This window comes from Mesoplodon densirostris, chromosome 14 (assembly GCF_025265405.1).
Source record: "Mesoplodon densirostris isolate mMesDen1 chromosome 14, mMesDen1 primary haplotype, whole genome shotgun sequence".
Classification (NCBI taxonomy): domain Eukaryota; kingdom Metazoa; phylum Chordata; class Mammalia; order Artiodactyla; family Ziphiidae; genus Mesoplodon; species Mesoplodon densirostris.
The window spans coordinates 15,961,018-15,988,243 of record NC_082674.1 but is presented as its reverse complement, the minus strand read 5'-3'; the positions used below and the strand labels follow the sequence as shown (position 1 = coordinate 15,988,243).

At 38.6% G+C, this 27,226-nt stretch overlaps 1 protein-coding gene across 5 annotated transcripts in view; it reads left to right on the top strand.

Annotated features, from left to right (window-relative positions):
- Nucleotides 1-27,226, top strand: part of LDAH (lipid droplet associated hydrolase) — a 98,568-nt gene that overhangs the window by 32,578 nt on the left and 38,764 nt on the right. For all 5 annotated transcript variants that reach the window (XR_009534298.1, XM_060117442.1, XM_060117443.1 and 2 more), the window contains one exon: nt 4,611-4,780. Coding sequence is in view for 4 of the 5 variants with exons in the window: in XM_060117442.1 (XP_059973425.1) it covers nt 4,611-4,780 (170 nt within the window). In the remaining variant the exon portion in view is untranslated. The remainder of the gene's footprint in view (nt 1-4,610; nt 4,781-27,226) is intronic.

Below are 27,226 nucleotides of genomic sequence, written 5' to 3'. Positions count from 1 at the left end.
TTAGAGTAAATTTCATTTCTCTTTTTTAGTTATGTATATGTAATGCTAAACAATACATGATATTGTTTTGTGTGTTTTTTAAAGCTTGACCTAAAGAGTAAACTGTATATTCATCTTGCTCAAAGCATTCTTTAAAATATGAAGTGCTATTTTTAGCCTTTTAATCTCCACCTGTAAGTTGTTTAATTAAAGTTATTATTAAGGTATAGCCTTGGAGTAACGATGGGAGCAGGATGGAAGACTTCACTAGTTGAGAAAATTCTGGTGTAAGATTTAGAGAGTTTCTGTCTGCAGACTCAGTCCTAGCAGAAGGCTTATGTAGCCCTAATCTTTGGTCTTGTTAGCTCTGTGGTCATTGGCAACTTGTAAATACTGTTTGTGTGACAATATATAGTAAAATGTATGCATTTTTATTCAATGTGTATCTAGATAAACATATATGTGGATGTGTTGTTAAAATCTGTATTGTTAATTTTAGACCATTGTGATAGTATTCAAATGTGTAGTTAAAATTACACAGTTATAGTAATTTGTATGTAGTAGATAGTATTTTCCAGGTATCTCTCTTGGTTTATTTGGAGAAAGGCATAGTACTTTTTATGAATTCAAAGGGGCAGGGCTTCCCTGGTGGCGCAGTGGTTGAGAGTCTGCCTGCCGATGCAGGGGACGCGGGTTCGTGCCCTGGTTTGGGAGGATCCCACATGCCACAGAGCGGCTGGGCCCGTGAGCCATGGCCGCTGAGCCTGCGCGTCCGGAGCCTGTGCTCCGCAACAGGAGAGGCCACAGCAGTGAGAGGCCAGTGTAACGCAAAAAAAAACCAAAGGGGGGGCCTCCCTGGTGGCGCAAGTGGTTGAGAGTCCGCCTGCCGATGCAGGGGATACGGGTTCGTGCCCCGGTCTGGGAGGATCCCATATGCCGCGGAGCGGCTGGGCCCGTGAGCCATGGCCGCTGAGCCTGCGCGTCCGGAGCCTGCGCGTCCGGAGCCTGTGCTCCGCAACGGGGGAGGCCACAACAGTGAGAGGCCCGCATACCGCAAAAAAAAAAAAAAAAAAAAAAAACCAAAGGGGCATTACCTTTCTACTTTGATCCAATAAAACCCTCTTATCTTCTCAAGGAAATGCTTGAGCTATACTTACTTCAGTGTTTTGTAATAATGTTTTTATCTACTTCTGTTTCCTCTTATTAGACTGTGAGCTCCTTGATGACAAGGGAGTATATTGTATTTATATCTGTGTTTTCAATATTATCATGGGCCAATTAGTCACTGTTTTCTGTCAGAGTAGTCAATTTAGTTCATGAGAAATGGAAGAAAATAATAGTTATCAGATTTACCTGTCTCCTGAAGCTATAAAGGATGCATGATATTTTGATCCAGAATTGACAGAATTTTAATAACTGGATCAATCAGTTTGAACAACTAGATGAAAAGTAAATGTGAAGTACTGATATTACTTAATTCCCCAAAGAACTACTTAGGAACAGATTATACCTACCTTTTGAAATAAACTCCAGAATCAGTAAATGATCTATGAAGTGAATTCCATTGAGATGGGTCTAAGAAACAGGCTCGGGTTCTAAAAGGCAATTGTCAGTAGCATATTCAGGACCATATATTGATAAAGAATTGGTGACTTGGATTGCCATCTATCAATTCAGGCAGTTTTCAGTTTAGAAACAGTTTACTTTCCAAATATACTTAGTTGATTGTAACTTGGAGTACATTTTCCCTATAAAAAGAATGGTATAAATCATTTTCATATTATCACTCTGATTTTGATACAATTGAATGTGATTTTTTTACAATATTTTTATGGAGAGTAAGTAACTGATTCCTAGAATTTTTTTCAGAGTATATTAAAATCATAATAGGAGAGAAAGTATAGAATATACAGTCCAGTATATAGATATTCTTTTAGCTTTTAGTTTTTGCTAGTAAAATAATATCCAGAGAGCACATTGAAATTTTCTATCATTGATTATTTATTTATAGAAAGTACTTTCCCCATTAATCTCATTACTTCAGAAAACACTAAGTAGTGTGTTTATCTTGGAAATCTACTGAGCAATTCCCAGAGGTAAAGCCAGACTTACCTCTGAAATATTCACTTCAATAATGATTTGGATTATAATGGTCATTAAAGTTCATCTGAAATATGTTTTAGGGCCTTATTTCTAGTATCAGTGAAGTTTCTAAATGTTTATTGTATTTAGCTCATTTTCTTTCTCTTTGCTCTAACCATATAAGTGTGTATTTGAGGGAGGCCTTAAATGACGGGAATTGAAATGATAGCAATCATAAGTTTCATTTCTCAAATACTTTATGCCAGACACTTCCTATGTGCTTTAAAGTGTTACGCAAGCAACATTCCTTGGAGGCTAGAATTACTATCTCTGTTTTATATATGAGGAGACTGAAGCCAGAGGTTAAAGTATTTGCACGGAGTCACATGGTAAGGTGCCTAGCTGGGAGTTAGAACCAGATTTTTTTTTTTTTTTTTTTTTTTTTTTTTTTGCGGTACATGGGCCTCTCACTGTTGTGGCCTCCCCCGTTGCGGAGCACAGGCTCCGGACGCGCAGGCTCAGCGGCCATGGCTCACGGGCCCAGCCACTCCGCAGCATGTGGGATCTTCCCGGACTGGGGCACGAACCCGTGTCCCCTGCATCGGCAGGCAGACTCTCAACCACCAGGGAAGCCCAGAACCAGATTTATCTTGTCTCCAACGCCCTTGATCTTTGTACTACACCATAATGTCCCAATGAAAGGAAGACTTCAACATTTTCAAAAGCTATATATTTTGAAAAATAAAGAACTTGGGTTGCAAATATTATGGGTATTTGTTTTGGGGTATCAGAACAATAAGATCACTCCTGGGTAGAGTGATCAGAGAAGATATATGAGAGTAGTGGAATATGAACAACTCAAACCTAAATAGAATATTAAATAAATAAAAACTTGGATTTGGAGCCATCAGAGGCCCTATGAAAATCAAATTTCCAGACTCTGTCTCTTCGCAATTCTGTTTTTTGGGGAACTTCCTTGTTAAATAGAGAATGACTTCTAGGCTGACCTGGGAAGAATGGTTAAAGCAGAACATGTCTCACCTGGGAAATCTCCTGTTTCAGTGGTACCCCTGAAATGGGGAACTAAGCCTCATTAATTCAATAAAAAGCGCTTCAATAACTGTATGCCAGGCATTGGAGAAAGAGATAAGCAAGACAGGAAGTACAGAAGTAAATTAGAAGTAGTGTGGTGAGACGAACATGGGATGTGGTGGAAACTGAAAGGAAGGCTACTTTACTCTTCATCTACTGAATCATAAAAAGGCTTCTCAGAGGAGGTCACACTTGTTGAGAGTTTGAAGGATAAAGAGGAGTTAGCCAGATTAACAAGGGGAAGCTGAGCACTGAAGGAAGACAAACCAGCATGTACAGAGAAAACTGAAGAGCAGTTCTTCCTAATGAGTTTGGGGTACCTTTGTTATAGTTTGCATCAGTACCTTGAAGGCAATTGACTACCTTGTGATATCTTGAAATATTACACCCTGTCATTGGGGTTGTATATATGTTCATAGGGAAAGCCTATTGAAGTTTTCTCTGCTCATAGATTATCAGAGCTGGCAGCATCCTCAGATTGTCTAGTCATTTCATATTTTCATTCAACAATAATATTTACTGGGTGCCAGTCACAGAGGACACAGAAGTGAAAGATGGATTGCCTTCAAGGAGCTCGCAGTCTCAGGGAGGAAACAGACAGTTATACAAGTATGATAAAGTGCTATAATAAGAAGTGAATACTAGTTAAACACAAAGGAAGGCTCATTCATTTTTCTTGAAGATTAGCTAGATAAAGTTTTGAGTAGATCTTGAAGAATCTTAAAGATGTTCATTTGTGAAAGGAAGAAAGGATATTTCAGGTCAGGACTGTGCTGGTTAAAAGGAACAGTTGAAAACATTTCTCCTTATGCCTTTCAGTCTTGACTTCTTCAAACAAAGATTATCTAAAATAATGAAGCAGTGTCATGGATTTTCTTGGTTATATATTAATCATGTAACTTAGCCTAACCAGTGGTTCTCAATGTGTGGTCCTGGGACCAGCAATATCAGCATCTTCTGGAAACTTAGAAATGCAAATTTTCGGGCTCAGACCAGCCCAGACCCACTGGATCAGAGACTCTGATGGTGAGGCCTAGCAATGAGCGTTTTAACAAGCCTTACAGAGAATTCTGATGCATACTCAAGTTTGAGAGCCAGTGGCCTAAACTGTAGTAGTTCATGGAATAGTTGAGAGTTCATGGGCTTTGAGGACAGACACCTGGGTTTGAATCTCACCTGTCCCACTTAACAAGTATGTAACTGCCAATCTATCGCCTAACGTCCGTGAGCTTTGGGATTTTCATCTATAAAATGAAGACAGGAATACTTCCTTTCCAGGGTTGTTGTGAAGATATAATTTAAATAAAATGCCAACACTGTGGCTTGCACATGGTAGGCTTTCAATAAATGATAACTACTGCTATTGTTATTGGTTTGGGGTTTTTTTAATATATTTTCCCCAGTGAAGTGATTGCGTTCACTTATTGCATGAAAACATAACATATTTTTTCTTTTAGATCCAAATGCTCAAGAAATTAAGGACATCTATGGACTCCGTGGTCAAGTAGAACACAAACTAGCTTTCCTGAGAACTCATGTGCCAAAGGAAATGAAACTTGTGGTCATTGGCCATTCCATAGGCTGCTATTTCTCCCTTCAGCTTCTGAAGCAGGCCCCTGAGCTCCCAGTAAGTATGCCTCAGGGGGTGACTGTCGGTGCTTGATTGTGCACTCGCACAAATCCTCTCAGATTTCCTTTGCTTTTTTGTCTTGCTTTTTTGAATTGATAAATAAAACACAGAGAGGGATACTTGGTAGCTGCCTTTATCCTTATCTCTATATTACTGTGGGCCTGTGTGAGTGTATGTTCATACATTTCCCATAATGTTTCAAAAAATAACGCTGAAGGAGGTAGGAATTTTCTGAATAAATGCCTCTGCTTTTTAAATTGAAGTATAGTTAATTTACAATATTTTATTTGAACAAATGCTTTTTAATCTAGGGTTATCTGGAGTTCTTAAGTTACATACAACTTGCTATCTTTGGTAAAGGAATACTTCTTTTTTTAATATTTATTTATTTTTTGGCTGTACTGGGTCTTAGTTGCAGCATGCAGGCTCTTCGTTGCGGTGTGCGGGCTTCTCTCTAGTTGTGGCACGTGGGCTTAGTTGCTCCGCAGCATGTGGGCTCTTAGCTCCCTGATTAGGGATCAAACCAGTGTCCCCTGCATTGCAAGATGGATTCTCAACCACTGGGCCAGCAGGGAAGTCCCTGTAAAGGAATATTTAAAAGCAGTCACCAACTAGGGCTGAGGCAGTAATCTTGTCTAGGGAGAGTATTATGCAAATATTCATGCCTCCTCTCAAAAGGAAGAAAAATTATTATTATCACCATTGTTGATAGGCAAACAGTTATTCTTAAGGAACATTAAATCTTTATTTAGTCATAGGTCTGAATCCTTATCTGTTCTATAGCTTGGCAGCCTTTTTGAGACACTCATTTATTCATTCATTCATTCATTGACAAATACTTACTGGGTGCCACTATGTGCCAGATATTAAGTGAGACACTGGAGATATAAAGACCTATTTAAAGTGCCAGGAAAGCTAGTGAACTATACAGCACTTCAAAACAAAACAAAACCTCATACTTTCACTGACATATACCATTGAAATGACCCATTAAATGAATGTGATTCACAACATAAATTATTTCTTCATTCAACAAACTTATATTAAGCACTTGCCATGTATCAGGCCTTGTGCTGTGTTTTGAAGACATCCCAGTGAATAAAATAGTCTTTGAGGTAAGAGCCTGAAGTCTAAGGGAGGACACAGACTGACCCATAGGTGTGATACCTACTTCTTATGTAAATAGAGGGTGTGTGAGATCATGAAGGAGTGCTGTTTAACCTGGTAATCTGAATACAAGATAGGCAGTGATTCCTTCCTGGAATCTCCCTATCCTAGGATATTGACTTTTCTCACTCCCTGTGGTAAAATATCTTCAGTGGAGTCTTGGAGCTCGCTAGGAATTTGCTTCTTTCCCCGCCAGCTTGACACACTTACTTCTTACTTATAATTAATTGCCTTTGGGAAAAGTACAACTATAGCCTCCTTGGGTGTGGTTTTTAATACCAAATGGAGTTTGTTAATTTCTTACATTGGGTATCAGAAAGTATATTTTTCATTTCTAAGTGTGAATTCAATAAATTCTAGATTGCATTCCATTCACTATATTATTGCTTCTACTCTGGTTTTTTTTCCCCCTAGATAAGGCATCTTAATCAGAAAACGGGCTTTCCTTTTGTTTTTAGCATTTTGCATGGCTTCTAACCTCTGTTGTGCCTCTAAAGCTCCTCTGGTACCACGTTATGAGTTACTGTTTTCATAGTGCCCAGTCTTAGCCCTTAGCAGTTCTCTTTGCACAGTTGCCACAAGTCCTCACTCTAGAAACAAGACACCTACGTTCAGGTACTTGCTGTCATATTTTGTCTTGGTGACCTTGGGCAAGTTATTGAGTCTCTGTATCTTTGTTTCCTCATCTGTAAAAGGGGGATAGTAATATGTTCTTCAAAGGATTTTTGTGAGGAATTATATAAAGAATTAAGAATGGTGCCTAGAACTTAACAGTTCCATATAAGTATTAGCTATTATTATTATAATGGAAATGACTGAAAGCACTGGCTCAGTCATTAGGTTAACTACTGTGTTAGGAATCTACAGCTGTGTAACAAGTTACCTCAAAACTTAACAGCATAAAACAATACACATTTATTCTCTCACAGTTTCTGTGGACCTGGGACTGGTCACAACTTAGCTAGGTTCTGTGGTTCAGGGTATCTCACAAGATGGTCATCAAAGTGTCTTTCAGGGCTGTGGTCTCATGTAAAGATCTGAATTGAGGAGGATCTGCCTCAATTCACTCCCTCAAGGGTCGTTGGACGGAGGGCCTTGGTTCATCAGGGGCAGTTGGGTGGAGGCCACCCTCAGTTCCTTAGAATGTGGGCCTTTCTAACTCGCCCCATGAGAGCAAGTCTGGGAGAAGAGCCAGAGAAAGAGTCTGCTGGCAAGATGGAAGTCACAGACTGTAACCCAATTACAGAAATGATATCTCATTACTTTTACAGTATTCTCTTTGTTAGAAACAAATCACTAGCTCCAGCCCAAACTAAAGGGGAGGGGATTACACTAGAGCATGAATATTGGAAGGTGAGGATCACTGGGGGCCATGTCAGAGGCTGCCTACCCCACCACTACTACAGTTAGGGTTTCACTTGTGTGATGTACCATCAAGCATGTAGATATATATAGGTATATATCAATATATAAGTTAAAATACTGAATTTATTTCCTGGTGTAGGAAGTAACTTGGTCCTGTCAAATAAAATGTTGCAAACTGATATGACATATAATTTTTGGCTATTAGTTGTTCCAGGTGTTTTAAAGAGAGTACTTGCATGTTTGAAATAATAATAACATTATTATTTGTGATGGTTAATTTTACATGTCAAGTTGATTGGGCTAAGGGATACTCAGATAGCTGGTAAAACATTTCTGAGTGTGTCTGTGAGGACATTTCTGGAGGAAATTAGCGTTTGAATTGGACTGAGTAAAAAAGATCTGCCCCCACCATTGTGGGCGGGCATCATCCAATCTGTTGATGCCCAAATAGAACAAAAACTCCCAGGAAGGGCAAATTCTTTCTCTCTTCTTGAGCTGAGTCAGCCATCTTTTCATGCCCTCCGACAGTGGAGTTCCAGGTTCTCAAGCCTTCGGCATCATCTGTTCCCCTGGTTCTCAGGTCTTCGAACTCGGACTGAATTATACAACTGGCTTTCCTGGTTCCCATGTTGCAGATGACATGTTGTGTGGGACTTCTTGGCCTCTATAATTGTGTGAGCCAATTACTATAGTAAATGTTCTTTTATCTGTATCCATATATATAGTCTGTTTCTCTTGAGAACCCTGACAAATACACTACTGTAAACATAGGGAAGAAAGTAACCATTTCTGAGTCCTTCAGTTTGTTAACTTAATCAGAGATCTTTCCTTTTGGTTTTTGTTTGTTTGCTCCACATTCATTCTGCATGTAATGTATAATTTCTCTTATGCATATTTGAAAACAGTTGTTCAACACATTTGTTTTGAACCCATCTCTCTTTTTTGGCTTGCGTTCACAGTGTCTGTTGGGAAAGCAGTACAATGCATCTTAAGGTTAATGTAGCTTCTTATAGCTTCCTCAGCTCTATAACTTTCTAATTAAGGCTCTGCTTTCAGGTGTTCTTACCCTTGCAGGAATAGTGGTGAAAAGGAAGAAGGCAGATGAAACATGAGCTTAACCTAGTCTAATTGTGAAGACATAAGTCATACTGTGATTATAGAGTTTTCAGAGAGACATGAGAAAGTGTGTTTTCTTAAAAAGGGTGTACTCTAGAAAATAACGCATATAATAAATTGTCCACAAAGGTTACCCGGGGAGGAGGGTGAACATCTGTATGATTTTTTTATTATTCAAAAGCTTTATCTGGTTTCAGTTAACTACATTATTGAAGTCCACGCACCCCCCACCCCCGCCTGGCTTAAACACCTGGCCCAGTTAATATTGGTGGTGTGACCCCTGCTGAAGTGTTGAAATTTCAGTGTCTCTGGGCTACTCTAAGATGGCACAGTGCCTGCATGCCTGAAGTTAGCATGACACACTCCATTTAAGATGCATTTGACAATCAAATAAGTTTGTATTAGCCAGAGTGTTGCAATCCCTAATCATTTTGCCAAAAATAAGTTAGCTGTTATGTTTTACAACATACGAAGTGTGATAATAAGAAACTTGTGTTTCCATCTCTCTGTTATTTTTACTGGAATATTTGACTCCTATAAGATTTTAAGGACATATGTGTAGTTTAGTAGCTGGTTTATTTGGGTTTATTTTGGTTTAATTCTTTATAATATTTTTGTAACTAATTATAGGAAACTTTGGTCTTAAAATTATTTTAAGAGACTTACTGCATATTTTAGACATAATGTCTGACTTATTTTTTCATATTCTAAAGAAAATAATTGACTCAAAAATCTGGCATTAAAAATTCTGTTTGTTTCTTTAAGCAAATTTGGTACATAGAATTATAGAAAGTCTTCATATATTTTGACAGTAATGTCCAGAATAAAGTACTTAAAAAAGAAACTTAAGAAAATAGATAAGCGGAAGATTATTAAATAGCACTGTCATGACTTAAAATAATAAACACAATTTCAGATTCATAGGATTTTTAGAGACAGTCTAGTCCCGTCTTTAATTTTATAGGTAGAAACTGAGAGAAAAGTGCCTTGCCAGGATCCAGCCAAGGCTCTGTCTTAATCTAGGGGTGGGGTACGGTTATGTTAGCTGTGGATATAAAGACGGTCTACGAAGATATCTGATGGTTCTCTCAACCTTTGGATGATGGCAGAGACTCCAGATAGTATGGCCTGTTCCTGGAGTGTTCACAGCTAGCTCCACGTGAGCTCCTCATTACATTGCAGCTCAAGGAGTAGGAGACCCCATGAATACTGTTCTAGCAGTTGGGGGCAGATGGGGTGACATGGGAATAAAAAAGTAATCATCTTAACCCGCTATCTAGAATCTTCTTTCCCTCAACATCAATCCTCGGTATGTTTAAAATGTGCCATCTGATTTTGCCAAAAAATTGCATAAAGTTCAAGGTTGGGAGTTGAAAGCCCTCAATTTTTTTTAAAATAAGTTTATTTACTTTAGGCTGCGTTGGGTCTTCGTTGCTGCACGCAGGCCATCTCTAGTTGTGGCGAGTGGGGGCCCCTCTTCGTTGCAGTGCACGGGCTTCTCACCGCGCTGGCTTCTTCCGTTGCAGAGCACGGGCTTCAGTAGTTGTGAAAGTCCTCGGTTCCTAACTGAGCACTGCACTAAGTGCATGAAGCGAAATTCAAGTAACTTAACGATTATTTTCCTCTAAGAATTTATATGGCATTTAATGATAATACTTCCTCCCCTTCCAGGGGTATCAGATCCTTCAAAACTTAATTTTTTATGTTATTTGGCCTTCCTTCGGGAAGATGCACAATAACATAGACCTTCCTTTGTCTATCTGGTTGGCAAAAACATCTTCTCCGTAAATGAAATTTCCACATTACTTAAACTGCCTCCTTTAAGCCCCAGACTATTTTATCCAGTTGGGTAAAAATTTGTCTAAAATATATTTTTTACTTATTTGCCTTCTTCAACAATGTAGGTTGATTATGGAAGAATTTTTCCCTAATGATTCAAGGACATCATTTTGATACTGTTACTATACTACGGTAAAATACAATTAAGGGGATTTTGCCTATGTCCTGAAATTTCTTAGGTGATAGTGCTTCGTTAAAAAAGAATTCCCATGTTTGTTTATTTTATAGCTTTTCCATCTCCTCTACTAGTGTTAGGTGCCATTTCTCTTCCCTACTTATACTTTGTTGCTACTAATTTGCTGCAGATAGAGAAAACAGATAACCATGTTAGACTTTTGTCTCAAGTAAGAATGAACACATCTTAAATGAAGATATGAGAGTAAAATTGACAAAATTAAGTAAATGGATTTTGTTATTGTTCAGAGCAATAAAAAAAAACTTTCTTTTGTTTCTTTTGGGATCCCCAGTGGTGTTGTACATACTCAGGATTTTAGAGACTCAAAACACACCACAAGTACAGCTGAGAAGCTTGAAAAACTTTACCGAAAGAGTCAAAATAGTATGTTAGATCGTGTATGTGTTGAATCAGGAGTACATCTCATCTAAATTATGAAAAAAATAAATTCAAATATTCTGGAAGTAATGAGATCATTGAGCCTGTGGTGTATTTACACTATTCTGATGAACCTGCGTATCTGCAAAGTTAGACATGCTTGTGAGAAACATTTATATGACGTCACTAAGTTGTGTTCAACAGTCAAGATAATCTGGAGGTGGGGGGAGAATAGGAGGTAATTCACTTGTCAGAGTAACTGTTGTCAGAATCCTGTCCCTAGATTAATTGATAAGAAGCCAAAGGCAAAATGAGGAAGTACCGTGAGGCTCTGAGTGTTTTAAAAAGAGAGGTGGCTTCTAACTGGGAAGATCAGAAAAAGCATCATTAAAGAGCTGGTATTTGAACAGAGGGAGGATGAGTCAGTATTTAGAAGTATTTATAAACAGAATTTGATGGGGGTTTTTTGGGGGGTGGAGGTTGCTATGCCTTCTAAGCAGTAGGAAATGTATGAAGAGAAGAGAAATGGGCTTTACCACTGGGCACATGAAGAGAGCAGTGGATGGTCGGATTTGGATGCAGCACAGTGTGTGTGAAGGGAGCAGTGGGATAGCAGAACCTAGGCTGATAGAGTGGAAAGGCAAGAGAGTTTGCACTCTGTTTTCTGGACAGCAAGGAGCCACTGAAGGATCTGTGATAATAATAGTCATTCATTGGGTAAATTAATGTCTCATTGAAAAGGAAAATAAGGGCTTCCCTTGTGGCGCAGTGGTTGAGAGTCCGCCTGCTGATGCAGGGGACACGGGTTCGTGCCCCGGTCTGGGAAGATCCCACATGCCGCAGAGCAGCTGGGCCCGTGAGACATGGCCGCTGAGCCTGCGCGTCCGGAGCCTGTGCTCCGCAACGGGAGAGGCCACAACAGTGAGAGGCCCACGTACCACAAAAAAAAAAAAAAAGAGGAAAATAAAATGGAGAGAGAGTATAGAGTAAAAAGTGAACAACCAAGTGATAGGCAAGTTTGCTAGTCCAAATGAGAAATAATGAAGACAATATATGGGATTTGCCCAGGGAAATTGTTAAGAGAGAAAAGAAACAGGTCATAGATGTATATTAGGGGAGTGACTGTATTTGGTGGAAAGGAGGATGAAGAGGAGGAAGCAGAGAAGAAGGCAAAATGTATAATAATTTTCCACGCTGTTGGCTGCAGTCTGTTAGTGGGTCTTGAATTCACTTCAGTGGGTTGCAACTAGTGGATTAGTCAAGATGTGGTAGACTATGCCATGGTAACACAGTGTCTGGGGTTTTTAACGACAAAGATTTGTTTATCGCTCATGATATAAGTCCTTTGAGGGTAGGCTGCCCTTGTGTAGTTCTCTCCATGCACTCTTATTCCAGAATCCAGATTGATGGAATAGCTTCTATCTGGAATATTCCAGTCTCGTGGCAGAGAATAAAAAGGAAATAGTGAACTACATGCAGCATTTTAAAACCTCTGCCTGGAAGAAGTGACATTTGTCACTCCTCATACTGCATTGGACACAGCAAGTCACATAACCAGGTCTGCCAACAGGTATTGGTAATCGGAAGGCCATTAATGGCCTGGAAGGGAACATTTTTAGTGAAATAATGGGAGAAGGAGCTTGCAGGAAGTTAGGTGATCCAGGAATTGGCCAGTGAAGGGGAGAAGACAAGAAGATAACTTAAGGAAGAAGCTGGTCAAGGGAACATCTTTTCCCTGTAAGTGGGAGAGAATTTAGCACATGTTGGGGGGAATAACCCATGCAGAGAGAGAGATGCTGAAAATGAAAAAGAAATAGAAATGTTTATCGGAGCAGATTTCCTTCTCTTTGTCCTTTAAGCCTGCACACTTGAAAACCAGGAAAATTGGATTTTTCTTAATCTTCACATCGTTGCAAAAGTGTTTTGGTGCCTTATACTTGGTTCTTCATTTGAGCCCAGAGACCTGAAACAGTTAAAAATTGAGGTTATTGTCATTACTAACAGTTATACATGCATTTGAAATTTACAAAACATGTTCATATGTAACAAGGTTATTTAACAACCTAATTTTTTCCCATTTTACAGATGAGACCGAAGTTCCAAGGAGTTATGTGTCTTATCCATATGTCAGTTAGCTAAGTAAATGGCAGGACTAGGACTCTCTATTCTGTTCTCTAACTTTTCCATCATCAGCCTTCAGGTGAATTAGTTAGGAAGGTTACGATTATAAATAATTAGAGCAAGTTACTTCGACAAACCATCAAAACCTATTTAACCTAAACTTAAGGTTTCTACTGTTATTTCTTTAAGAACTGAGGTCTTCAAATACACAAGGAGGGTTTTAGCAGTTAGTGAGTGAATGCTTTCGGGGGAGGTCAGGGAGAATTGGGAGAAACGAGAACATGTCTTGAGCGTCTGGAGCATAGAAGATCAAGGGAGCTGGTGGTGAGGTATGGACCAAGGGCAGAAAGTAAACTCCAAAGACAGTGAATCAGGATCCTAGAATTGAGCTAGGGCAGAAGGAAGATTCGAATGTGAAGGGAACTGGAAGATTCTGCAAACACAGTGCACTATAGTCTACAGTTGTGTCTGTATAACCCATTAGTGAACCCCAGTGTGTGAAAACCACAGGGGTCAGGCAGTTGACAACTACTCTGGTTTGTGAAAGACTCTTCATTTCAGAAAACAACAAATCCCCTATTCTGAGGAAAGTTCATACTGAATATGATGAAATGCTATTTTTCTAATCACTTATGTATTTATTTAAATATATATATGTTATCTGTTTATGTGTACACACACACACACACATTATCTTTTCTGAATTACCCACAGACTACCTTATTGAAAACTAGACACATGGAAAGTTTCAACTTTTCAACTGCAGCCATTTTTTAGTTATCTGCATATTAAAAAAAGATCCTGAAATTGCTTTGAAAGTGGAAAAATTGTGTGGGCTTTTTTCATTTTTCATAACTCAAAAACTATTTAATATATTTTTCTCAAACTTTGCAAAAAAAAAATCACCTTTGGGCTGAAACCAAGCATGGAAAATTTCACCACAAAGGGCTAATTTTTTGGAAAGCTGCAAGAAAATGAAAACAGTGGTTTATAATAGAACGTTCTTCATGCATGTTAATAGTTAGTACTTTATCTAATGCATTTCATCTGAGAATTTCTGAACACTTTTCAGATTTAAATATTGAGCCATTTTAGTATATGTGTATCCGTGATATGGAAAATTCCCCCCATGCTCTCAAAAGTCCAGTCTATATTGGGAGTTAGTGAGATGTGTTTAAAGGGACAGGTAGGACAAATGATGTGAAGTGGCTACTAGCCAGAGAAAGCCTTACATTTACTGCCTGAACATATTTTATCACCACCTCTTCCTGGCCCAGGAGTAGTTGTGAGTAGAGTATACTTGATGACATGAGGTATTTGATTCATATATCTGAGCCAGTAGTTCTCAAACCAGTGTCAGCATCACCTGGGATCTTGTTAGAAACACAAATTATTGGGCCCCACCCAGACTTAAGAATCTTAAACTCTAGGGCTGAGACTCACCAGTCAGTGTTTTAACAAGTACTCTAGGTGATTCTGATGCATGCTCTAGTTTGAGAACTAGAACTTTTTCCAAAAGCTTGGAACGTAGAATATTCTGAGATGTTATGGACAATTAAATTTGTCCTCGGTCTTTCCATACATGTCATCTCTGTCTTCTCATATCATTCCTTGGAAGCAGGAGGAATACTTACCAAGTTCTCTAAAAGAAAGATCTTCTTTTCTGTATTTCATGTATTCTAGCTCTTTGCACCTATGACCTTATGCACAAGCACAGTGAGCCCCCTTGAGTAAAGATGTTGATATAGGGAAACAGCACTACCAAGATGTATTTTCTCATTTCCATAATTCAAGCCTGGGATGGGACCATATATTTCATTCTCATTTCTTTGAAGTCTTAAGATCCAAGATTTAAGCAGCAAGGTAGCAGAGGTCTGTCAGGGGAAGCTGATTGAAACCCTGCTCTTTTATGGGCAAGTTCTTGATCTTAAGTTTCGTAGGGGCCCTCTGCATTCCAGCAAACTCCAGTGTCAGTATTTTTGTGTTTAGGCACTGAAGTAGTTCTGTATGTGGCATTGTAACAAATTTTGAGAATATTCTCCTGATGACAGAAGTGGACTTTTAGCTGATCACTGGTGCCCCAGCTTGTAAGGGTGAAGCTTAGGTATAGCCTGGGAGAGGTGTTTAAGCAGTTTAAGGTATATGTCTTCAGTTGCAACCCATCTTGACAGAAGCATGAATATAGCTATCTAAGCTAATATCAATGGAAAGAAAAAGGAGACATCTTTTTTAATTGATCATTTAAAATTTTTATTATGAAAAGTTTCAAACAGAAAAAAAAATTGTTTAATGAATCTCCAGGCACCCATTATCTAGATTAACATAGCTACTAATATTTTATCTTTACCTCTTTTTTCTTTTCCTCAAATACTTTGAGGTAAATTACAGCCCTCATAATATTTCACCCTTAAAAACTTCACTGTGCATCTTTTAAAAAGGACTTTTTCTTATATAACTACCATGTCATTATCACACCTAGCAAAATTAATGGTAATTCTTTGATATTATCTAATACAGTTCATATTCAGATTTTCTTAGTCCCCAGAATGTCTTTTTACAATTGGTTTGTGAGATCTTTCTTTAAATTAGAGGCTTTTTTTTCCAAGTATAAAAGTTACTATATTTGTAAATTTCAGGAAGGTAGGAAAAGCAGTAAAAAAAAAGTAAATGTGCCTTTGAGGATTGCTGTTATCCAGAGAGACGTAACATACTTACCACAAATTGCTTTTATAAAACAACAAGTAGCCTCTTAAAACAGAATGTGAAATTGTTTAAAGAAGGGTACCAATGGGTCTGAGAATAATTTGTTACAAAGAAATTTGATGTAAGAGTTCATGATTTTAAAAGTAATTAATTTGTTCCTTGAGTTTTCATGCTTAGACCCGAGAGGATAATGCAATAATACCCCTTTCAATTTTGTTTTTATTTAATAAGAAAAAAAGGAAAACGTGGGATGTTTTTGTACTACTATTTATTAGGGTGTATTTAAGATACTTAATTCCCTTATAGATATTAGGCGTAATTAAAGGTTAAGTTATTAACTGTTATATTACTATAATTATAATGTAAGGACCTTATTCTTTCAACAGCTCTTGAAGGGGGTTATTCTTTTCCCATTTTATGCATGAGGAAACTGAGACTTAGGAGGACAGAAGTAACTTGATCAAGTAGACAACTAATAAGGGGCTGTGCTGGGATTTGAATCCACATTTGTTTGGCTCCAAAGTCCATGTTCTTAGCCACTAGGCTAAAAGTTAATTTCTTACTATAAAGAATTTGTGGACATCAGTAAAAAGAACAGCAGCTTCTCAGATAAAGGTGCAAAGGACATGAACAGATAATTCACTGAAGAAGAGCTAGATAATAAAGTCTATCAAAAAATGTGTACTTACACAATGTATGACACAGTGCTTAATAAACTAGTGTCTGGTAGTAGTTAATAATGTCTGCCTATTAACTGAAAAAGTTCAGTGTTGTATGTGTATACTTCTTTATGCATTTTTAGAAAGTCTGAGCAGGTAAATACCAGGTGGCTTACAGTGGTTATCTGTGGGGGTTAGAGGTAAGGGTATATATAGGAGCTGGAGACTCTACATTGTTTCTACTCTTTTACAATGACCATGTGTTACCAGAAAAAAAATAGTTCCTATAAAAAGTGTTCATAGCCTTTGAACCTACTAATTCTTTTCTTTGGAATCTATATTAAGAAACTAATCTCAAAAATAAAGAACACATTTGTGTACAAACATTATTTATTGTATCAAAAAATGGTAAACATCCTAATGTCCAACTCTAAAGGAAAGTTTGAATATGGAATTTGCAACTATTAAAATTATATTTTCAAAAGACATTGTAATACATGAAAGTTAATTGTAGAATATTAAGGATGTTAAAATATAAAGAGAATATAGAGTACAACTATATGTCAAAGAAAACATACATTTAAAAGCTTGAAAATAAAATGACCAAAATGAATACAGTGGTTATGTTTGAGTGGTGAGTTTTGGAGTGATTTTTTTTCTATTTATTTTTTGTCCTTAAAATTTCTTTCAATGGCATGTATTTTTATAATGATTTAATGGTTATGTATTTTCTTTCATTTTTTAAAAAGCAGTTTGATTTTATGACTTCATAACAGAAAGTTGGTTCAGGAGAGATAAAGTTTTCAGTAACTTGTTACACAGCAAGAGACAACAATCACAAGGGGAAAGTAAGAGGGTGATGTAATGTCAGCTTTACGGTTTCTCTGCAGGAAAACCCACCCCCGAGACCAGCAGTGGCCCTTGGTTGTTAGCAGCCATCCTAGCCTTTTAACTCATCCTACTCTACTCAATTAGCGAGGCTTTTCCCCTTCCTTGCAATTTTTTTTATAAACCCTGCCTTCCCCCGCTTTGCAAAATAATTTGGGTTGTTGTTAGGTATATATTTTGATGGCCTGCCTCACGATCGTTATTTGAATGTTTTAACAAAACCACAGGTTGGGATTAGCATCATCATTCATCCTACTGCTACGGTGAAGCAGACCTTATTCAGATCTCATTGGACTACAAGTTTCACAGTGGCTAGGACTTCAAGAGGGTCTGAGGTGTGAGTGAGTGAGTGACCCATGCTAAGGCAGAGATGTTGTCTTTGTGAATACCCTGGCAGTTGGATGGATACAGGTCTGAAAAATATAGCTTGTGCCTTGCTACATTTAGACCTTGTTAAGCCAATGAACTGGATGTTCACAGAAGAGCAGATTCTCAGAGCCTCAGTGGACGGAACATAGCAGTCAGAAAAGAGATAACATAGAAGAAAAGTAGAAACAGATGAGCAGAATTCTGTGAATTTGTTTTTTTTTGTGGCTATTGTTGATTCCAGCCAGAAGATTCTTTTCAGGCCTATCAGTTTGTGGAGATGAGAACTATGAATATGATCTTTAAGGAAGGAAAAGACTCTTTAACACGGTTACCCTGTGTGCATGAGGCTGTTTTACCCTCCCTTCTTGCTAGTATGGAAAATCTGTGAACAATATGCAATGTAGGCCACAAAAAATTCCCTGAAGTGGAAAAAGCCTAGCAGGCACTAAATGAAAGATGCTTCACAAGAATGAAATGTGGTTGCTTTGAGACCTTACATTCCGAGCCAGTTCAGACCAATTGTGTTTGGTTGGGAAGAAGCCAGATTATCAGGTATCAGGGAGGTATATTGACAAACGGATAAAGACTGAAGCCAGCATCATTTCTGACAACCTGTTCCTAGGAAACCAGACAGTAAATCATTTCCCATTATCAGTCATACAGAGACCAGAGGAAACATGCATGAATGAAGTCTGCAGACAGTCCAGAAACTCCATTTCAACAAATAATTTTATCTCCGCACCAGTACAGTTGTGGGAACTTCTGTATAAGCCAAACTGAGTGTTAGAGATTCAGGCTTTTCCTCTTTCTTAACCTACTACCTTCAGAAAAATGCTGAGGAGTTTCTCGTGCCTATTGCAGAGGAGAAAAGTTCTAGGACTTCAGTAATATTACACAAATGTTGATTGACAGTGATTCAGAAGTGATTTCATAAAATCTTAGGGACAATTCTGATTATCTGGGTGCAAGGGGAATTCTCCTCAAGGTCCTCTGAGGGAGATGGCCTCAACTTGTCCCCTTCGGTTGTAGTCCCTACGCCTGCCCTGTACATACCTAGTACTCTTCCTAACTATTATTATTTCTTGTTGTCCACTTCCTTTCTGTTTTTCCTACCACCACCTAACAGATGGTGTCTATCCACCTTTTCAGGTCATCTCAATGCAAACTTCTGTGTGAACTCTTTCCTGATTCTTCCCAGTTATTTTTACTGTCCTTCCTTTATAACCCTTTTTCTCAAAATTCTACCTTGTATTACAGGCATTGCATATTTATTTGATTCTCCCTATTAGATCTCTGAGCTTTTTTTTTTTTTTTTTTTGCGGTACGCGGGCCTCTCACTGTTGTGGCCTCTCCCGTTGCGGAGCACAGGCTCCGGACGCGCAGGCTCAGCGGCCATGGCTCATGGGCCCAGCCGCTCCGTGGCATGTTGGATCTTCCCGGACCAGGGCACGAACCCGTGTCGCCTGCATCGGCAGGCGGACTCTCAACCACTGTGCCACCAGGGAAGCCCTGAGCTTTTCTTTTTTAAAATTAAGGTGTAACTTTCACACAATAACTCTTTTTTCTCTCCCTGCTTCCATCTGGTTATTCTGTCCTATTTTCCAGTTCACTAACTCTCACTTCAGCTATGTATAAACTTTTAAACCCATCTGTTGAATTCTCAATTTCATTCATTCTATTTTTTGCTTATAGAATTTCCATTTTATTATTATTATAGTTAGCCATTTCCTAAAATTCTACATCTCATCATTTAATTTCTTTTTTTTAATTAATTAATTTATTTATTTTTGGCTGCGTTGCATCTTCATTGCTGTGCATGGGCTTTCTCTAGTTGCGGCGAGCCGGGGCTACTCTGCTGTGGTGTGTAGGCTTCTCACTGCAGTGGCTTCTCATTGTGAAGCACGGGCTCTAGGCGCACAGGCTTCAGTAGTTCTGGCACGTGGGCTCAGTAGTTTTGGCTTGTGGGCTCTAGAGCTCAGGCTCAGTAGCTGTGGCACACGGGCTAAGCTGCTCCGCGGCATGTGGGATCCTCCTGGAGCAGGGCTCGAACCCGTGTCCTCTGCATTGGCAGGCAGACTCTTAACCACTGTGCCACCAGGGAAGCCCTTGTCATTTAATTTCTTGATCATATTAATCACAGTTATTTTGAAGTTCATGTCTGACTTTATTCTCCTTTGTACTGCCAACAATTTTTTGAAGTACAATTTTACTCTTAAAAAATAAAATTCAGAGGTGACATATTTGAAATAAAAATAAATGAAAAGCATAACTGATAATTTTAGTGTCTAAGCCTCTTGTAGTTACATTTCTTTTCTGCTTTTTCCTTCTTTGTTTTTGGTCATGTTGCCTTGTCCCTCAGTATGTTTGTATATTACTCGGGGTTCTCCAGAGAAACAGACGCAATAGGATTTGTGTATACATAGAAAGTGACTAACTATAAGGAATTGGCTAACACAGTTATGGAGGCTGACAAAGGCAAGATCTGTAGTCAGTAAACTGGAGACCCAGGAGAGTCGATGGTGTAAGTTCTAGTGCAAAAGCAGGCCAACTCGAGACCCAGGAAGAGTCAGTATTTCAGTTGGAGTCCAAAGGCGGGGAAGAAAAAACAGTGTCCCAGCTCAAAGGCAGTCAGCAGAGGAATTCTCTCTTACTCAACCTTTCTGTTTTATTCAGACCTTCAACTGATTGGATGAGGCGCACTAACACTGGGGAGGACAATCTTCTTTACTAGGTCTACTGATTCCAATGTTAATCTCATCCAAAACATCCTCTCAGACACACCCAGAATAACATTTGACCAAATATCTGCTAATCCCTTGGCCCAGTCAAGTTGACACAGAAAATAAACCATCACTGCTTGGTAAGGTTCTTTTTAAATTGAATACCTGACATTATATATGAAAAATTATTAAGACAATATGAGGCTTCTGTCTTCCTCCAGAGAGGATTTACCTTTGCTTTTGACTAGCAGTTATAGTGAGGATCCATCACTTTAATGTGATAAGGAATTGGACTGAATCAAAACTATCTTTGTGAGGCCTGGTTCATCACTGCTTCTAAGGGGTACCCCTTTTGTAGTTCCCACTGAGAGCCCAGGTGCCTTCTCTTTAATGGGCACCCAACGCCCCAGTTTTGACCCTTGAGCCACAGAAGATTTTCAGAAACTGTTCAGCTTCTTGGCCTTATAGCCATTGCTTGCACATTGGTAAATAACTGAGAAGAACTGTTTCAGCACACCTCTCAAAGTTTCCTTTTTCTCTAGAATTTTGGCCCTTCAAATCTCCTCTGCCTTTGATGCTTCCAAAGAGACTTTTACAACGTGCTTTGTCCAGCTTTTCTAATTGTTCTTGGCAGGCAGATGGCTCTGCAGTAGGCTAGCCTGCCACGCCCACTCCCCATGGCCACCATTACCACTGCTGCCTGGCTTCCAGTTCTTCAGGCTTTGCCCTGAGAAGTGTTCCATTTCGAGTTTTGTGTTCTTTATGTGCCCTGGTTTTTCTCTGGACAGTTTTGGAATCTTCCGTTTATCTCCATTATATTTTGTGATGATACTCCTTGGACCGTTTATCCTTTTTAATCTGGAAACTGGCATCCTTACGTACTGAAAACTTTTCTCGCATTTTTTTCTACTTGTTTTCTGATTATTCATGTGTTAAACCTCCAGAAAAGATTCTCTTGATTTATTTCATTTTCCACTGTTCATCTTTCTCTTCTCTTTTAAAGTTCTATACGATGAGAAATGGATATTTTTCCCAGCCTTATCTTGGAATTCGTCTAATTAAACTTTTGATTTCAAGCCTTCATACAAACAGTTTCTAAGATAATTTCTTGTTCCTTGTTCCCTTTTTGTACAGTCCTTTTTATTCATGGGTATTTCTCTCTCCCTCTCTCTCTCTGAGGAAAGCAAATTTGGGGCGTTTTGCTGTATTCTTGTGCTGTCTCTATTCATTCTGAATTTTCTTTTTCACGTTTTGCTTATGTCGATCTATAATAGAAGGTTTCTCAGATGTCTAACATTCCTTTTTATCTATTCACATTTAGGAATGAAGCATTGGAAATCCTAGGAGGTTTGTGTTGGGGAGTGTCAGCTTGTCAGCTACGCAGCTTCACCACAGGGTCATGGGACAGGGGGTCCTGACTTTCTTTTTTGGTGCTGTTTCCCAGTGTCACTATTAGTATGTTCCTTCTCTAGAGCCATTCAGTTTCTCCCCCTAAAATCTTCAGATCTCCTGCCTGAGAGCAGCATCATCTAAGTGAAACATGAGAGGCTGGTGTTTGCTTGTGCGAGTGTCAGCATTCATGTTGGGCTTTCACTTGATCCTCCTTTCCATTGATGGCCCTTTTCCCCAGCCATTCCCTATGCCTGGAAAGCTCTCTGCTTCAACGTCTGTACACAGTAAACCTCCATTCCCGAGGTGCAGCTCCGGAGGAGGAGCTGCTTGGGGGTACTGGATGAGGCAGTCAACATGGAGACCCTGCCCCTTAGCCTGACTTTCATTTATTCAGTTTGCTGTGTCCTTGCACTGTCACTGAGCACCTGGTATGGACTTAAAGGCACCCATGATCAAAACAGGAAAAAAGCCCTGACCTTTCAGAGGTCATAGTCTGCTAAGGGGAGATGGTAATAAACATAAAAATTAGTATGTTCAAAGGTGAGATTGCCTTGATAAAAAGTGGAGCAAGATACGGGGATTAGAAGTGCCATGGCTGGGGGATAGAGGGCAGTGGTGGACTGTACTTTATTTTTTAATACTTTGTGTGGAAATGATTTAAAACTTACAGAAGAGTTGCAAGAATAAGAATAGTACATAGGACATCATATACACTTTAGCCCGATTTACTGTTGTTAATATCTTACCTCATTTTACCTGTTATTTGCTCTCCTTCTTCCGCCCCCTACTGCTCTCTCTGTCTCTCTCATACATATATATGAGGGAGGTAGGGAGAGTGTGTGTGTGCGTGTGTACACATACATATAAGTAATATATATATATATGTGTGTATATATGTGTATATATAAATATATATATATATAATATTTCTTTCTGAACTACTTGAGAGTAAGTTAAATATATCATGGTCCTTTGAGGTGAATGAATGTTTTTAGTTGGTGGCTAAAATTTGAACTGGTAACAGAGTATATGATCCCCATTTTCATCATACAGTATTTTCAGATACCATGGGACATTTTTAGTTGATAAATTAGTGACTATCATATTTGTATGTCAAGTGCAGCATAACAGTTGGCAGAGATGTTTAAAGGCTCTCGGGAATGCAGGCCAGTCCTGTTAGGGAAGGTAGGGCCTCCCCAGCGGCATTTGGCCACTCTCTGAGCTCTGTAGAAGCTGAGGCCTCAGAATCCCAGTGAAGCAGAGATAAGACTCAGGAGCTAGTGCGGTGTTTGGCTAAGCCTAGGAGTTATCATGGCAGCGCCAGGAGGGTTGCTACCCTCAGGAAGCTGGTGTGTCTGGGTGACAGTGGGAGAGGAAGCACCCCCTTCAGAGACCTGTGAGGGAAAAGGTATGTTAAGATATGTACATCTCTGATACATCTTTATTTTTTCCTGAATTGAAAGGAGGACAGATTCTTATCTGTTTCACTATCATAGCTGGTATTAGGGTTTATGGACTTTCTTCAATTATTTGGGCCTAACTTTTTGTTGTGAGTTAACTGCTTTTTTCCCCAAGTTTTAATGTGTATCTCACGGGGTCTTAGCTTCCCTAACTGTTGGATTTGCCTGCTGTCAGATAAAATGGGACATACTTTGCCATACTTTGTGCCTTCCTTTTGACTTCTGAGAAGCTAGGAGTGTTTACTGGGACAGCTTCTGTGGCAGAAATCCCTTGTTGTCTGGTGCTTTGGCCCGCACCCAGTGTGTGTCTCTGCCATGGGCCCTTTCATTGTCTCACTCTCCCTAGTCTGAAGCCCTGTGATGGATAACTTTGCCTGGTCTTCATACAGGTACGAAAGTGGTATTTTAGCATATGGAACTGAAGCGTATACATTTCACAGTGTCTTTCAGCAAAGTTAAACAGGGAAGAATCTTTTTTACTGATTTCCCTGGATAACCCTGAGGTCTGTCGACAGCACTTTGCTTATGTAGACATTCAATGAATGTTTGTCAAACAGTTTCTCTTTCCATGGCCCTTTTCAAAGGTTCCTAGATGCCAACTTAAAAAAATTGCAGAACATGAGAGCTGTGAGTTAAGTTTTACTGGGGGCAAAATGAGGACTATAGTCCGGGAAACAGCGTCTCAGATAGCTCTGAGAAACTGCTCCAAAGAGGTAGGGGGGAAGGTCAGTATATATGTGATTTTGGTGACGGGGGAGTACATGCAATCAGGCACATATTTTTTGCAGAAGGTTTCTGCTAGTCACGAGGAGCAGACGTCACCATGAAGGATTTTAGTGCTTTTCTAGATTTGAGGAGATACAAGAATTGGGCTCATAAAATCAGCTCCTGAAAATACCTAACTATCTGCAGACCTGTCCTGCCAGTTTTCCCCAGAGCACAGAGGCCTCATTTCTGCTCTCCACCCTGAGCTCCTTTCAGCGGGTGTTGGAAGTCAGCAGCTACAGCAGCACATGATTTAATCCTTGTAGAGGTAGATGGCAAGTGCCAGTGGCAAGTGCCAATTTGTAGTTGACATACGCCACAATGAATAAGAGGTTTCTCGTGCCCATTTTATATGTTTCTATGGTACTCTTTATTTCCCTTAGCACGGTACCTATTGTGCGTTACTGTAGATACCTCTCCCATTCGACTTTAAGTTCTCTAAAAGCAGAGGCTCTTTCACCATTTTGTCTCCAGCACTCACCACGGCATCTGGTGTATCTTAGGTGCCAATATATCTTTAATGAGTGAACAAATGAACAAACTAACAAACAATCAATAAACCCAATGAACGACTCTTCCCTCTCAAGTGGCTTAAGCTTTTCAAGACTGGAGTTTCTAACTTAGAAAAGTCCCAACCCCATTGTCAAATAATTCATATTTCTTGCTTCCTGACTCACACAGAGTATTCCAGCTCCAAGTTTAAGGAATTGCCAAATAACAGTTTTTTGATCAGCAAAGCTATTCTTTCAGATTCTATGTAGCTTTGCCATTATTAACCAAGAGAAAGCTGATGTTGCCGAAGGCCATAGTAGCTACATGAGAATATCAGAGCTGTAGACATGAGGATGGGTTTGTTATTGTCACCATTCACTGAATTCTGAGGCTACCTGGAAAACACTGTTCAATTTGGAATAACAGTTGCTCTGTAATAGATTGCTGTACTCCAGAGCAGCTTAAGCTTCATTAATTTTCTGTTTGAGTTCTTAGTGATTCTGAATCTGAAAGACTCAAAAGGAAGTAGATTACAAGAGATTTTAAGCTGAGGAGAAGAGTATTTTGCTTTCAAAATAAAATAAATCTGAAGTGTATAAAATGACAGAAGCTTGAGAAGAATGGGTTATAGGAAGATTTTGAAGCTATGTTTCAAATATTTAAGTGTAATCATATGCAAATATCTCTGCAAATATGCAGTGTTCCTTGTAATTAACAACCCTGACATGTAGATTAAATGCATGAAATGGCTTTTTTTTTTTTTTTTTTTACATTCAGGTAATTAAAGTGTAGGAAAATCTCTGCCCCAGAAGATCTGAGTATAATTCACATGAATGGGAAATGGTAAAAGTGGTCAGTTTCATGAATGCCATCTATCTTAAGCAAAACATATTGAAGTGGCATAATTTTTTTTCAGTATCAATTTTGAAGGATCTTCCTTCTTAGGATTTAACGTTATTTCTGAAGCTGAATGATTTGAAACACTTGTAAATGTTGAAATATTGGCCTATCTGTAACAATAATGGTAGCAGTTGTTTAAACCACAGGGAATTATGTCACCAAACAATAATTATTACGAAATTCTTTTGTCTGCAAGTATGTCACCAAACATTAATAATTATTAAGAAATTCTTTTGTCTGCAAGTATACGGTGTAATTAATGGTTAATGGCATGGGCTCTGAAGTTACCCTCCTTGGGTCCATACTTCGTCTTTATCACTTAGTAGCTAAACCTCACTTTTCTCATCTATAGAATGAAGAAATTTACTTGATGAGGTTGTTATGCATATTAAATGAGATTATGTATATAAAGTACATCAGCCTAATTCCTAGAAGATAGTAAACTGTCATGACTACTGTTATTCTAAGCAGTTCCCTACTGTGGGGCATATTCCTGTCTTACTAATGTATAAAATTGTTAAGACAGGATATAAGATCTCAAAAAGCAAGCTCTTGGTCATTAAAATAGAATGGAATTTTCAGTTTATAAGCTGAATACATACGATTAAATAAGCTGAGTAGTCTCATCCTAAAGAGAGGAAAACATGGCCTTTTGGGGAGAAGAGATAAACTAAACTAGGATTATTCCTAGGTCTGCGTTTTGACTACTAACAGCTTTATCTTTGAAGGCTGCCTGGTTTATATTGCATGTTCTCTGACATGTCTTAACAATGTTGGCAGTCATACGAAAGGAAAAACTATGTGCTATGTTTTCTTGTTTTCAGCTTGTTATAGTAGGGAAGTATCCTGCCATTACTGCAGCAGGTGGGCTCAGCTGATAAGCAAATAGGGAAAGTAGCAGTGATGCCATTCTTTCAAAGATGTTGAAGTACTGTTTATCATGGCTTCATTTAGTCATAACATATAGGCATCATTGCTGCACCCCAGAAAAATAAGCTATCTGAACAGTATAAGTGTATTGAGGATATTTTTTAGATTTTACTCTGTTTAAAAATAAAATGCCTATTTAATGAAACAGGTTGTACAAAAACCACACCTGAATATCATACTCCTTACTTTATGGCTATACTTCAAATTGTTTCCTAACTTCCTTTCTGGAAAATGATTAATAATAATAATAAATTCAGGAAAAATAAACATCAAAATACTGTCTCCAATTCCCCAAACGTACCCTGTATAAAAAGTCCCACTGTGTATATTTGCTTTCCCATACTAGTCAAGAAAACATGGTTGTGCTTCATTATCAAAAGTTGACTCAGATTTCAAATGAGAATGTGAAATATATAAAAATGTTTCCTTAGAGTAGAATGAATTGGCCAGCCTAGAAGTTCTTTCTTTAATGAGACAGTAACATAAGAAAACGTTTTGTCATGTACACAGACTTGGAAACTTTCTCTGCACAGCTGTGTTATAAAATTGGGTATACTTCCTTGACCTCAGTGATTTTTTTGCCAGTAGGTGTCTATACGAATAAAAGAAATTTTTATTACTGTTCCTTAACCTATCATATTTGGACTATAAATTTCATTGAAATTATTGTTATGGTATCTAGGAAAAGTATAAGTTTCACCCAACAGGTAATAACTGTTGCTCTCCAAAGGCAAGAGAGGAAAACCAGTTTCATCAACTATTAGTTGTGATAAACAACCTTTGGTTTTCTTATATTTCTGAGAGGCAATGATGCCTTCAGAGTACACATTAGAACTTCCTTATTGTTTCAGTACATTCCCATGATTTCAGAGTGCACTTTAATTCTCAATTTATTATTGATATAGATCAACCAAATGTAACCCTGTAGTTCCTCGTGTATTTTTAGAGTTTTTCCTTGCATGCAGTTTTGTTTAACACAGGTCACAGTAATGGATCATTTATAC